This window comes from Alexandromys fortis, unplaced genomic scaffold, assembly GCF_014885135.2.
Source record: "Alexandromys fortis isolate MF-2015 unplaced genomic scaffold, M_Fortis_MF-2015_v1.1 scaffold_217, whole genome shotgun sequence".
NCBI lineage: Eukaryota > Metazoa > Chordata > Mammalia > Rodentia > Cricetidae > Alexandromys > Alexandromys fortis.
Genome location: NW_026068098.1, coordinates 979,569 through 994,607, shown reverse-complemented (window position 1 = coordinate 994,607; position 15,039 = coordinate 979,569). Strand labels below are relative to the sequence as shown.

The 15,039-nt window shown below is 44.0% G+C and overlaps 1 protein-coding gene across 1 annotated transcript in view; it reads right to left on the bottom strand.

Moving 5' to 3' along the window:
* Nucleotides 1-15,039, bottom strand: part of Galntl5 (polypeptide N-acetylgalactosaminyltransferase like 5) — a 39,583-nt gene that overhangs the window by 14,884 nt on the left and 9,660 nt on the right. The window contains exons 3-6 of the mRNA XM_050123729.1: nt 14,432-14,549; nt 9,307-9,473; nt 6,023-6,145; nt 4,575-4,824 (exon numbers count right to left, since the gene is read on the bottom strand). Of these exons, the coding sequence (XP_049979686.1) occupies nt 4,575-4,824; nt 6,023-6,145; nt 9,307-9,473; nt 14,432-14,549 (658 nt within the window). The remainder of the gene's footprint in view (nt 1-4,574; nt 4,825-6,022; nt 6,146-9,306; nt 9,474-14,431; nt 14,550-15,039) is intronic.

Below are 15,039 nucleotides of genomic sequence, written 5' to 3'. Positions count from 1 at the left end.
AACACACACACCTGGTCACATTGTATCCACAGTCAGCACAGAGCACACACACCTGGTCACATTGTATCCACAGTCAGCACAGAGCACACACACCTGGTCACATTGTATCCACAGTCAGCACAGAGCACACTGCTTGATTCCCTTTTGCTGCTCTCTTTTTTTTTCTTTTTCTTTCTTTAAGATGACCTCACTGTATGCAGTAGGCTGGCCTGGAACACATGGAGATCTGTCTACCTCTGCCTCCTAAGGGCTTCACAGTAATCCTGGAGAGAAATGATGAATCGGGATTGTATTCTGGCCAAGGAGTAATAATGACGATGGGAAACAAGATCTCCAGTTACTGGTTTAGCTTGAAGATGGACCTAACAGATTTGCTGATGAATAGGACAAGAATATGGGAAGATAGCAGGAGTCTAGGCTTATACTGGAGGATTTTTACATGGCAGATGGAGTTCTGTCCTCAGAGATGAGAAGTCTTGGTTTCATAGGAAGCTTACGATTCAGGCCAAGGTGAGGTATGCATTCAGCATCTCAGTGGAAGGCCAAACAGGCAGCAGGTGCAATTGGGCAGGTGAGCCTAGAGGTCTTTCTTGTTGCTGTGACAAGATACCTGGTCAGAGCCACTTAGGAAGGTTTGTTTCAGCTCACAGGTCCAGGGTGGAGAAGTCATGGTGTCAAGAGCATGGGGCTTTGGTCACCTTGCACCCGTAATAAATAGAAGGAGATGCTGGTGCTCAGCTGGCCCTCTATTTTATTCAGTCCAGGCCCCCAGCCCCTGCAATGGTTCCAATCACACTTGGGGGAAGGGGTGTTTAGGTACCAAAGAGGATGTGGGGAATCAGCAGAGGAAGGAGGAGGAGATGGACAGGAACTAAGGGTGAATTGGGGTGGCTGCCAGCAGATTACACCTTTTTAAAAAATATTTATTTATTATGTATACATTATTCTGTCTGTATGCCTGCATGCATACACAGAAGAGGGCACCAGACCTCATTACAGATGGTTGTGAGTCACCAAGTGGTTGCTGGGAATTGAACTCAGAACCTTTGGAAGAGTAGTCAATGCTCTTAACCACTGAGCCATCTCTCCAGCCCCAGATTACACCTTTTATACTGTATAGTTGCATTTAGAATTAAAACTCGGGACAGGGACACCTGAGCCGGGGTTGGGGGGTGTGTGACTTGAGATCAGGGGTTGAGGAATCTAACTTTGACCCTGACAATAGGCAGCAGTCACCTGTTAATGGAAGGATCACAAGTTCCTCTTGCTAGAGATAAGAACGGCTGCTTTATCACACAAGAACTTTCCTCAAGCCTCCAGGGAATGGAGACCCTTATCTAGATGCCTGACTGGGGGGGGGGGGGGGCTTCTTCTGGAGCAGACGCTATAGTACACTTTCTTAGACTTACTATATCTGTCCCCCTCATGATGTCCTGATGTCTTATTCTTTTCCCATTATACTGTACCATTCTGATTTCTCTGTATTTATGAGCTGAACTCTTACCTTTGATGGCCTCAGGCTCTGGATCTGAACTGTAGACATTTCATCCTTGGGGTCAGGTGTGTCTAGTAAGTCTCTAATGTTCCTGTTCTTGGTGTGATTAGGACACGTTGGAATTCTTGATTCTAAGGTGGTGGGATTTTTTCCCCCAAAGAATTACTTGTTTAGAGAGGCTACCACTGTACACATTTTTTAAAAATATTTATTTATTTATTATGTATACAATATTCTGTCTGTATGCCTGAAGGCCAGAAGAGGGCGCCAGACCTCCTTACAGATGGTTGTGAGCCACCATGTGGATGCTGGGAATTGAACTCAGGACCTTTGGAAGAGCAGGCAATGCTCTTAACCACTGAGCCATCTCTCCAGCCCCATTGTACACATTTTTATCCTTTTATCAAAACCAACAAAAAATTTCCCAAAGCAAAAGGCATTAATAGCGAGAATCATTATAATTGGGAGTAAAAAGGTGCTGGAGAAGTGTGGTCTGCAGTGCGGAAATGCTGGAACTGTGTCAAACATTGGTCACAATGCAGTCCACACCAATCATGAAACTCCTTCGTAGGCATACCCTATTGGCGAATCTAGATCCTGTTAGTTTATCGGCAGTATTTTTGACACTAATAAATTTAATTTCTGTATATATACTTAGTGTAACGAAGAAAGGAGTTTTTACAGTTGTACAGATGCAAACCAGTGTGTGTGGGGTAGCTGTGTGCCACGGCATGTGTGTGGAGCCAGAGGACAGCTCGTAGGAATCAGTTCTTCTTTCACTAGGTAGGTCCCAGAAGCCAAAGTTGGCTTGTCAGACTTGTTGGAAAGTGTCTTTTCCTGCTGAGTCAGCTTGCTGCCCTCACGAGTAAAAGTATTTAAAAAGCAATTGTAAAAGGTGTGTAAAGTGTGAACATCTGGAAAAGTGAGGACTCTTGTGCATATGAATGACACACAGGGTCTGCACATTGGGCTAGAGTCAGAAAGGGACTCTGATGACAGATGGACACCCATGACAGATGGCTTCCAGTCCTAGCAAGCCTAGCACTGACTTCAAGTTCCAGGACCTTAAGTTCAAAGTCAGTATTAGCTATTGCAGGAACCATCAGCTTAGGATGGGTTAAGAATCAGTCTGGGGCTCAGCAGAGCAGATGGGCAGGGGACACAGCAGGGTGGGAGGGGCAGGGGATGGGGAGACACACAGCAGGAACACAGTGAACTGGACATTGGGGTGACGGTCACAGGTCTTAGAGGTGACAAATTCTTACTGACATCAGTTTAAACCACTGAACTTCAAAGTAAATATGTGACTCTTTCCATTGCCTGTAACACAAAAGGGGAAGGCCAGGCAGTGACAGGAAGTTGGGTCAAAGAAAGTAAAGTTATAGTGCAGGCACTAAGATCAATAAGTAATAAATGGGCCCTCATGGAACAGAAAAGCTTCTGTAAGGCAAAAGGCACAATCAATCAGACAAAGAGGCAGCCTACAGAACAGGGAAAGATTTTTGCCAATTCCATATCAATAGAGGCAAAATATCCAAAATCTGTAAAGAACTCAAGAAATTAGATACAACCCCCCCCACACACACACATAACCCAATAAAAATGGGGTGGGAATGGCTTGGTGCCAAAGACCCGCAGATGTCTGGCTGTAGAGTCATGGATGTAGCCTCTGGGGTGTCAGTTAGAGCAGAGACGAGGAGGGGGATGGGAGAGAGCAGAAGTCTGCAGGGATGGTGTCTGAGAAGCAGAGCAGGGCCCAGCGAGCTTCTGGAATGTGTTCCTAGACATGGTGTCATGTCCAGTAATGCCAGGAGAGGCCAGGAGATGGCAGTCCACGTGAAGTGGGAAACTTTATAGGCATTTGATTCTTGTCCCTAGTTGTTGTCCCCTAAAACAAGTAAGGAAGTGTGAACATGACTTCCGTCTACACAGTTCTACTACAGGGTTAGGAAATGGCAGCTACTTGGCCTGGGGAGCAAATGGGGTTAGCAATGAGAGAAGTTTCACATCAAGTTTCCAGGAAATGTAGCCCTAGCCGTCAGGAAGGCCCTCCAGATGTGCCAGATGTAATCACCTTATGTTCACATTAATACATTTTCCAAGACAAATGAGCTAGGAGAACCATGTTCCTCTCAGTCTGTGAAGTTGCACCTGGAAACACTGGGGTAAAGATTTTCTGTGTGAATTTGGCAAAGGTATCCATACTTCCTAACCATGGCAGTTTGCGCCACAGTTACCAGACAACTCCCTCCTGCAACTGAAAAAAGATAATCGAGGGAGGGAGATGGCTCACGCAGTGAAGTGACTGTTTTGCAATCATGATCCCCAGAACCCATCTAAAAAAAAAAAATCTGGGCATGGTGGCATGCACTTGGGATCTTAGTGTTGAGGGTATGGAGACAGGCAGGTCCCAAGGGCCTATTGGCCAGCAATCCATAGCATACTTGGTGAGTTCCAGGTCAGTAAGAGACTGTCTCAAAAACCAAGGTAGACAGCTCCGAGGAACAACACCCGAGATTGACCTCCACATGCACATAGATTTATGAGCACGCACACACACACACACACACACACACACAATCATGGCAATGTCCAACAGCAATGGTATCTTTCTGAATGTGGTGTGGCATAAAGTACAGCTGAAACAAACTTAATACTTTAAGAAACATGTGGCAAGCTGGGCATAGTGGCACACACCTTTAATCCTATTACTCAGGGCCCAGAGGCAAGCAGATCTCTGTGAATTTGAGGCCAATCTGATCTAGAGAGTTCAAGACAGCAAGACAGTCAGGTCTACATATAGAGACAAAGAAAGAAAGAAAGAAAGAAAGAAAGAAAGAAAGAAAGAAAGAAAGAAAGAAAGAAAGAAAGAAAGAAAGAGAAAGGAAGGAAGGAAGAAAGAGGGAGGGATAGAAGGAGGGAGGGAGAGGAGCAAGGAAGGAAGGAAAGAAAGAAAGGGAGGGAGAAAGAAAGAAGAGAGAAGAGAGAGGAAGAAGAAAGAGAAAGAAAAGAAGGAAGAAAAGAGTGGCAAAATAAAGCATTGATTTTACTACAGTCCCCCAAACAAGAAGAATCTCACCGGATGGGTTTGCTTGGTCCTTCTGGGCCGTTGAGCTCATATGAGAAAATGTTGTCCCATCTAAAATTCAGGTTCCAGTCAAAAGCTCCCCTTACAATAGGTGCTGCTCTATAGTCCAGTGTCATGTCATCAATGACATCAATCACAGGGCACACCACCATTTTGTGGTCCTTAGCAATGGCATGCAGCAAGGGCTCGAGCCAGACTGTATTCACCTCACAGTGGCTATCCAAGAACACCAGGATGTCTCCTGTGAAGGCGAGAGCAGAATAACATTGGTCCTCGACTTAGTAGGTTTTCTGAAGCTTTGATGAAATACCACGACTAAAAGCAACTTGGGAAGGAAAGGGTTTATTTGGCTTCCACTTCCACTTCCATATCATAGTTCGTCATTGAAGGAAGTCAGGAAAGGAACTCAAGCAGGACCGGGACCTGGATGCAGGGGTGCTGCTTACTGGCTTGTTTCTCATGGTTTGCTCAGCCTGCTCTCTTACAGAACCCATGACCACCACTCAGAGGCCGTGCCATTCACAATTAAGAAATTAAGAAAATGCTCTACAGGCTTGCCTAACGCCCTCACAGAGGCATTTTCTCAAGTGAGGCTCCCTCCTCTCTGATGACTCATGCTTCTGTCAAGTTGACACACAACTAGCCAGCTTGCCCCCTAGAGGAAATATGTCCAGTGTAAATGCAAGCTGGATGCAACGAGTATTCATTGACTGTTTATGTGCATTGAGGGAAATGAGAAATACATGTTTTATTGTGCCCAAAAAGGTGAGGCCCCCGTGTGCTGTAAGTGTTCTTAGGAGGTTAGAGGATGGCTTGGAGAAAACTCTAGTGGAGCATGCACATCTGAGAAGGGCTTTCCTTTTTAAAGATCTTTTCAGGAGACTGGAGAGGTGGCTCAGTTATTGGAGTGCTTGCCTTACAAACCTGAGAGTCTAAGTTCAATATCTATTACCTATATTAAAGAAAAAAAAGCAAAACTATCTGGGACTGGTGACGTTTCCTTACAATCCTGGCACTTCGGAGTTGGAAGCAGGTGTCTACCCTAAGGTAGGCCAGCCAGGCAGGCAGCCTGCTTTATGAATTCCAGGTCAGTGAGAGAGCCTGCCTCAAACAAACAACCGTGATGGCACCTGAGAAATAATGCCTAATTTTCGCCTCTGGAAATCTCAGCAGGTGCGGTTTGGACTCTAGTTCACACCTGTAACGGGGGGGGGGGGGGGGGCAGAGAGGTACAGGAGTTTGCCCTTCTTAAGCAGCCATTCCTATTATCCTACGCTTTGCTTTATATGGCTGGGATCAGCTGAAGTCTACCATGTCTTCCTTGCAAAGACAGGCTGTGTGCCCCCCAGACTGTGAGCCACATGAACCCTTTCCTACTTGGTGACAGCGCAAGAAAAGTAATTAACACTCTGGCTCGTGGCCTGGAAGAATGTTCATACCTGAAGCACGGGAGGCGCCGATCATCCTTGACCTAATGAGACCCTCTCTCTTTTTGTTTCTTACTAATTTAATCTTTCCGCGAAAGAGTTCAAGCTGATAGTCCAATTTTTCTTTCAAATCATCTGGAAAAAAAATTTGACACTTCACAATTTATAAACTGCAACTATAGAAATTCAAACATTGTCATTATGACCAATTTCTTCCTTCCTTCCTTTCCTCCCATCTTCCTTCTTTCTTTCTTTTTAAAATTTTTTTTTTAGAGACAATGTTTCTCCGTAGCTTTGGAGCGTGTCCTGAAACTTGCTCTATAGATCAGGCTGGCCTGGAACTCACAGAGATCCACCTGCCTCTGCCTCCCGAGTGCTGGGATTAAAGGCGTGCACCACCACTACCCAGCATGAGCAATTTCTAAAAGCCTACTATTGCACAGATTTTAATGTGGTCCTGTTTAGCCTCCAATCCACAAAAAATGGTTCATAATCAAGCTGTATAATTTTTGTGCTTCTAGTGATATATCTCTGCTTCCCCACATCATTATTAAAATTTACTAAACTGGGCGGTGGTGGCGCACACCTTAATCCCAGCACTGGGAGGCAGAGGCAGGCGGATTTCCATGAGTTTGAGGCCAGCTGGTCTACAGAGCAAGTTCCAGGACAGACTCTAAATCTACACAGAGAAACCATGTCTCAAAAAATCTAAATAAATAAATAAATAAATAAATAAATAAATTACTACATCATTATTAAAATTTAGTAGAAAAACATGTAGGTTATAAGGCTTTTTTTTTTTTTTTTAGTTTTTTGAGACAGGGTTTCTCTGTGGTTTTGGAACCTGTCTTGGAACTAGCCCTTGTAGACCAGGCTGGTCTCGAACTCACAGAGATCCACCTGCCTCTGCCTCCCAAGTGCTGGGATTAAAGGAGTGCACCACCACTGCCCGGCTATAATCTGATTTTACTACTATTACATAAGTTGTACTGTGATTAATTTTGCTTCTAATTTTGTGTGACTTGAAGGTGAATTATCAAACTAAGCGAGTTCAAGAGCCACCTACATCCATTCCTTCAAGCTAAGAAAGTCCATTGGCACTGTCTTGTGGGCATGTTAAGGAAAGACAGGTTTCAGTTCAAAATTTGTTATATAATTCATGATAAAGTCATTCTGAATTAAAGTAAGGAATATTTTGATCCTGAGTTCCATAGGAACACAACACTCTGTGTCCTGTGTTTGAGGCTCTACATGAATCCAAGGCTAATGTCAAGGAATGGTAGAGATGACTGGTCTGGCAGCATACTTGGGGGCTCGACCACCACTAGTGACCCTCTTGGTCTCCTTTGAAGGGGACTAAAATGCAAGATGTGTATGTAAGCAGGTAATAGAGATCATGGACTGTTCACCAGCTCCATAGGGACTTGGGAAGTGTTAGATCATGAGGATGGAGTCCCCATGAATGGGGCTTATAGGAAGAGGCCCAAGACCTCACTTGATCCAAAGAGGATGGAGCGAAAGAGCATCATTGTAAAAAAAAAGCCAAAAGAACACTGTTACCAACCTGGTCTTGTTGGCACCCTGGTCTCAGATCAGTGTTTGTTGCTCAAGCCACTTTGTCAAGCTGACAAGAGACCAATGTGTCCCTAGACTTTTGGTGCTGCTCTGGAAGGCTGGCAGACATGGTCACTCCTGGAGCTGCATGCCCAGTGTGGGATTTGTGACTTCTGAGTAAGAAAGCAGAACTCTGGCCAGCAGGTACACCTGCACCCTGCACCCAGCTTTACTGAGATTTTCTGAGCAGCAAGCTGTAGACATCTCAGCTCTACCGAGCAGATAAGATAGTTTGGGGGAAGAGAGACTCAGCTAGTAATGACTCCTATAGAAATGTCATGTGATAGGTTCCTGGCCAAATCATATAACTTCCATAGTAACATTAGCTTGGGTCACACCCAGAGCAACCTCCAGTCACTCCCACAGGGCAGCCCTCCTGGAATATCTTTTCTTCTCAATATACCTTTTTCCTGCGGGGCTGTCATGGCGCACACCTTTAATCCCAGAACTCAGGAGGCAGAGGCAGGTGGATCTCTGTGAGTTCAAGGCCAGCCTAGATCCAAAGCTACAGAAAAACCCTGTCTCAAAAAACCAAAATCCAACAACAAAGCAAAACAAAAAACTCAAAAACAAACAAACAAACAAACAAACAAAAAAACCCATACCTTTTCCCTTTTAAGTTAATCATAGACTAGCTTCTAGTGGATTGGGTGACTTTGCAGGTCTGAAACCTACCCAATATTGACATGATTATCCGGGCACTCCTGGCTTGCCTAAGGATAATAATTAGTTGTAAACAGACAACTACTTTCAAAGCCTAAGCAGGGGTAGCTAGACTTTTGTTCTAATGTCTTCATCCTATCGTAAGAAGCAAGCATAGAAGAATCATTGCTTACTTGTAGTTGGCTCGAGTTCTTTCCTAGGTCATCTCCCTATGATAAGCCCTGACTTGCTCTTCATATTCATCCATCCATTCATATTTTTGAACAAGGTAGCTGTTTAAAATGTTCAGATTGGCTTTGAACTTGCTTTGTAGCCAAGGATAACCTTGACCTGGTCCTCTACTCCCACTTCCACCACCACACCCAGATTAAGCATCATGAATCCCAGGTCTTACACAGGCCAGGCAAACACTCCACCAACTGAGCTACAGAGCCGTAGCTTCCCATGTTCTTCATGAGTAGTCGCTTTTAAACAACTCCAGCTTTATGCCTCGTCCTTCCAACTGTGCACTCATGCGTAAACTTCATACACTGCGGAAGTATCCCATGCTCACCCTGATTTGTCTCATCTCGGGCCTTTAAAGTGCCATTTCTTTCACCTAAAACATGTTCCTTCCTAGCCATTTGGGCAACCGCAGCCTATCTGTGCCTCTCCCACTGAGACGGCACTTCTCTCTGAAGTGATCCCTAAAGTCAAGGCAACGCCCCTGTGCTGACTTCACGGACATCATGCCAGGCCTGGGTCAATCTTTCTCACCATACACAGTGGGTGCAACAGGTATAGCATCTCCCCCACAGCTCCTAGAAACATCCTCTATGTGAAACAGCAGTGTTTCCCCCATGCATGGGGACTCGTACTCATGAATCCAGCACTTTGAAGGTGGAGGCAAGAGGATCAGGAGTTCAAGGTGGGCCTAGCCTGGGCTACATGTGACCATTTCCCCCAAACAAAACAAATCTCATGTATCACTCGAGAAGAATGCCACCTTCCGGGCAGATGATTGTCACTGTTTGTCTCACCAATTTCACTCATGTCATCAACCAAAATTATTTCCTCAAGGAAACGGTGTGGGGTGAGGTTCATCACACTGGACACTGTCCGGAGCAAGGTGTTAAATTCCTCATTATAAAAACATATGATGATGCTGGCGGCGGGGAGATAGGCTGGGTAGTGTTTCTGATGACATCTGCAAGAAAAACAGGGAGAGAATTAGTCATCCCAAACCTCACGTGTGGGGCCCTTTCAAATGCTAGTCCTCACTCTGGCTTTCGTTAGTGAACATTAGAACAGCACATTAAAAAATACAAAAATTAACAACAAAATGTCCTTAAATTTTTAAACATTATTTTCATGTATGTGTATATGTCTACATCTATGTGTGCAGACACATGTACATGCAAGTGCCTGTGGAGACCAGAAGAGGGCGTCAGAGACCCCAGAGCTGGAGTTGAGGCAGATGTGAGCTGCCTGACATGGGGGCTGAGAGTCAAACTCTGGTCCTCTGGAAAAGTAGTAAGCTCTCTTGATTTCTGAGCCATTTCTCCTGTCTGTCCTTAAAGTCTTTAATTTTTTTAACCTTTACTTATTTTGTTGTGTGGGTGGGTGGGAGGTATATGTGCCTGCCACGGTGGGCACGTGAGGTGGTCGTACAGTTTACAGGAGCCGGTCCTCTCCTTCACCATGTGGGCTTCAATCTCAGGTGTGCAGATGCCACCTTGCTGACCACACTAAATTCTATACTCTTCTCATACTTTGGACTTATTGTCCTCTTTATAATTACTCTTCCTTGACTTTCCATTTTGATAATCTTAGGTCTATTTTAAAGATAATATTAAACACAGATTATATCCAAATATTGGCATCTATTCTAAATATGGTGGTTTAAATTTATGGAAAGATAACTTCAAAGTAAATTCACTGTGCCGTGTGCTTAGCTTTGCTTTGGGGGTTTTACTGCGACACCTGATATGACCAAGAATTGTAGTGGAATTGGTGGACTGGCAAAAGGTCATATTATTTTTGTGTGCATACAAGTGAAAAACAGGAGTTGAGATCTAGTGGTTTATTGTTTGGACTAGCATCAGCAAAATAGAAGGGTGACCCAAATACCTCCCAAGACCTAGTTAGAAGAAGACAGCTGGAATCTCAAGGAAATGACAGGGTCAGAAGGCTGAGAGCAATCTGGACTGATCTCCATCACTCTTGCAATAGTGATTGGGCTTTTGTTTTTTAGGCATAACTAACCGTATAGCCGTGGCTGGCCCAAAACTTGCTATGTTGATCAGGCTGCCATGACGTCCTGTGTGCTAAGATTAAGGGTCTGTAAAACCACACCCGCATCCAAGGATGAATCAGAAGGGCTTTCTTTTTCCTGTCAATTCATTGGCTCATAATGGCACAGAGGCCACTTTGAAGGTAATTAATGGGGGCCAGACAAGTGAGGTCAAAAGAATGAAATCACCATTCCCACTGCAACCGTGTGAAAAGGGCAATATTTTCCAGACAGTTCCAGGGCAGTAGGGACTGGGCAGATGAGCCAAACAGGAATTTTGGCGTGTGTACCTGCAGGATAAACATGGGTTGAAAGAGTGTTTATCCTGACCAACATTGTTAGTCCAGTGGGTGGTGGTACAGAAAGTCTAGCTGCTGAGTGGAAGCTGGCACCATGCCCAAAGGAATGGAAACCGTGTGAGGTGGCAACCTGGCCAAATCTGGAGTGGTCGCAAGCACGGCAAGCGCATCGTCTGCACCCAGATGGATGTGACCCGAGAGCACAGCAACAGAATGATGCGACGACATCAAACTGAAAACCTTCTGCGTGACAACAGAAATTACCATCAGGGTGAAGAGATACCTCTAGATTCAGCAAAACTACTGGCAACATACATCTGACTAGGGGTTGAGAGCCAGACTGCTTATTGCTAGAGTCAACAATTGTAGAGTGTTGAGGCTGTAACACAGTAGAGTGCTCATCTAGCCCTGGGTTAGATCTCAGGATCAGGAACACGCAGGACACTGTCTTTAAAAACAAAAACAAAAACAAAAAACCCAAAAAGCCCTAGCAGACCTTCTTCAAAAGAAAACAAGTGGTCAATAAGTGGGGGAGGGAATAGGAGTAGAGAAGGGGGGACTGGGGTTGGTATGTAAAATAAATGAAAACATTAAAAATAAAACTATTCAATGCCGCCAGTCATCAGGGAGATGCAAATTAGAACTATGAGACGGATGAGATTCCAGCTCACATTATCAAAATAATGAGGACACTGTGGAGGACAACATAATCCAACAACTCTGCTCTTAGATATCCACTCAGGTGTAAGTCGAGCCTCGATAAGAGATATCTGCCTCTCACACTACTGCAGCATGATTCCTAGTAGTTAAGATATGAAACCACCAAAGCGCCCAGCAGAAGAGGAATGAGTTAAGTGTGTGCACGCAGCGGAATGCTATTTAGCTTTAACAACGCAGGCAGGTGAGACGGTTCATTGGTAGAGGGACATGATGATCTGCGTTGATCCCTGGGCTCCACATAGTCAAAAGAAGAGAGCCTCTGACCTCCACACCAGCCTGTACTGTGTGCATATGTATATGTGAACACACATGCAAATTAAATAGATACAGTTTTTAAGATAGGAAATTCAGTTATGTATCACAATAAAGATAGACCCAGAGAAACCCTGTCTCAAAAACCCAAAATAAATAAAAAGATAGGCCTAGAACAGCTGGAGTGAAAATAACACAGGAGGGAGAATTAGTCTTCTCCAGAGTTATGCAAACCAAATAGTTATCCAACGCCAACTGGCCAGTCATAGATATAGATATAGATATAGAGATATAGATATAGAGATAGAGATAGAGAGATAGAGAGATAGAGATAGAGATAGAGATAGAGATAGAGATAGAGATAGATAGAGATATAGATAGATATAGATATGCACATACATATGTATATACACATGCTAAAACACTAAACAGGTCCATCAGAGTACTGCTGGAGATGATGCTTGGCCATTATTGGACAAATCACATATTTCCATTAGTTGAAACTTCTAGTGGGACTTGACAACTCAGGTTTGTAGAAGAGCAAGGTGGTTAGTGAAGGGTGGGGCAGGGATGAGGAGGGAAATGGTTGGAGGCCATGCAGAAGAGCCAGGGTGGGAGTCCCAGAGCCCCATTGTATAGCACTATATATATGTAATGTGTGTGTACAGTGCTGAGAAAATGGGTCTTACGTGTTTTTAGCATGTGAAGATGATAGGCATGTGACATTGTACATATTCTAATTTGCCTAATGTAGCTTCTCCACAGTATACAAAAGTGCTCTGTACCATAGATACACAAATTTTACTTTTCAGTTAAAAATTCAGATTAAAATTGAAGACAAAGCTAGAAAGATGGCTCGGTGGTTAAGCACACTGGCTGGACTCCCAGCATTCACTCACAGCTGTCTATAACTTCAGCTCCAGGAAATCTGATGCTGTCTTCTGGAGCCAGAGAGCACCGGGCACAAAAGTGGTGAGCATACATACATGCAGGCAAAAACACCCATACAAATAAAAGTAAATACATCTTTTTTAAAAATCAAGGCAAGCTGAACCAGAAGTCCCAAATAATGAAAAGATGTGATTTGTCCAACAATGGCCAAGCCTGCTGAATCTATTTAGTGTTTTAATGTGTGTGTGTGTGTGTGTGTGTGTATGCATATAAAAACCACTTGGGGTTGGATAACCATCTTTGGGTGCATATCTCTTGGGAAGACTAATTCTCTCTCTCCCTCTCTTGGTAGTTGTTAGTTGCCTTTAGTTCTTACCTAGGGATAAGCCAGTTTTAATTTCTTCTCTCCATGGTGACACGCCCCGTGCCATTGTTCAGGTCTTGTTTAAGCAGGCGTATTTCGACTTTGTTTTTCCTATCGAGTGATTATGCGATGGAAGAAAGGAACCAAGGCAGTTACACCATTTTAGATAAGATTTAGGGGGACATAGTAGCGTGGGGAGAAATTAACAGTTTACTGGAATTAAAATATCGATCTTTGTGGTAGTTAAATCTTAACTTGATTTAAAGATTGTGCTTCAAGTTAAATTAATACCATGCGTATAGTTTAAGGAAATTTAAATTTATGCTTTTTGTGTGTGGGGGGAGGTAAGAGAGACGTACAGTTGAGGTTAACCCTGAACTTCTGACTCTCCTGCCTCCACCCCAACACTGAGATTACAGGCAGTCACCACCATTCTTGGTTTATGTGGTGCTGGGAATAAACCCTGGGCCTTGTGTATGCCAAACACTCCAGTTGAACTACATCTCCAGCCCAAGTTTGTTTTCTTTCATCATGACTCAGTTACACTCTGCTATTGCGTGCACTCACTCCATCTACTGAGTGTGCCCTATTATGAGTGGTTGTGGCTTCACTTGCTTGTGTTGCACACATATCACACAGTACAGCAATATGGCCCATTTTCCATTTTCCTGGAATGGCATTAACTTGAACATTTTTCTTTCAGCTAATGGGAACTGATAATCTTTTCTAGAAAATGATTAGAACCTAAATAATATTTAAGAGGCATCAACAAGCAAGATACTGAACAGATGAACCTCAAGAACATTGTGCTAAATGAAATAAGCCAATACCCCAAAAGACAAATTTTGTATGCTTTTACTGTTTTGAGGTCTCTGGGTGGTAAAGACTCTAAGTGGACTGGGGAAAGGGGAGTGCAAGTTTCACTTCAGGCAGTGCTGTGGTTGCTCACGACTGTCCGTGCTTAATGTTGTTGAATTGTCCACTAGAAAATTATTAACATGGCAATTTTATATTCATTTTTTACCACAACTAACATAAACACAGATAACAGAAGACACGAGAATGAAGCGGACTAGGAAGGAAAAGATAGGCGGACATCCAAAGCAGTTTCTGTTGGGAATTAATGCTTTGGCCAGGAGCCCTCACTGGTGACTGAGTAAAAACCCTCAAGAGATTTACTTAACACTTCAAAACCTCTAGAACATGTCCTGCCAAGGGGGAAAGTGGTCTCCACACCGTTAGACATCAGAATCTTGACCTTGTCTGACTTAAAGTCACAAGAACAGGAATCTATACTACAAGATTTCTTATATGCTAAAATTGAGCTTGGTTAGTGGGGAACATACATTTTATCCCTGGAATCTGGCACCTCTCTCCTGATGCCCAGTCTTCTGCTGATAACAGCATTAAGTCCATATTGTTGAAATTCTTTGTAAAATTCTGGGGCTGAAAAGTCAATCGTATCTGCAAGAGAAAGGTAGTTTGCGTCACAAAAGTAAAAGCTTACTGCTGGCCCACTGACACAAGTAACATGAGCAACCGTATCCTGAATTTTTCTGAAGCAGTCATTTTCCGGACTCTCAACTACCCACAGATGAGGTTAAAGGTGAAAGCCCAGCGCTTTGCATAACCCAAAGCAGACTTCTTAGTAAATTTGTCGTTAGTTCTAGATGGAAGACACCTAGCCCTGTCGGAGCTGCATCAATCGCTTTCCTGTTGTGTTAAATATCCCAATGAAAGCATCTTAAGAAGTGAGGGGTTGTTTTGATAGACAGTTCTAGAAGTCCATTTTAGAGGGGAGGGCACTGCGGCAAGCACCTAGCAGAGGGCAGTGCGTTCAACTTGCTTACTTTTCCCTTTTTATTATATGGTTCAGGGAATGCTCACTCTCTCCCTCTCTCCCTCCCTCCCTCCCTCTCTCCCTCCCTCCTTCCCTCCCTCCCTCCCTCCCTCC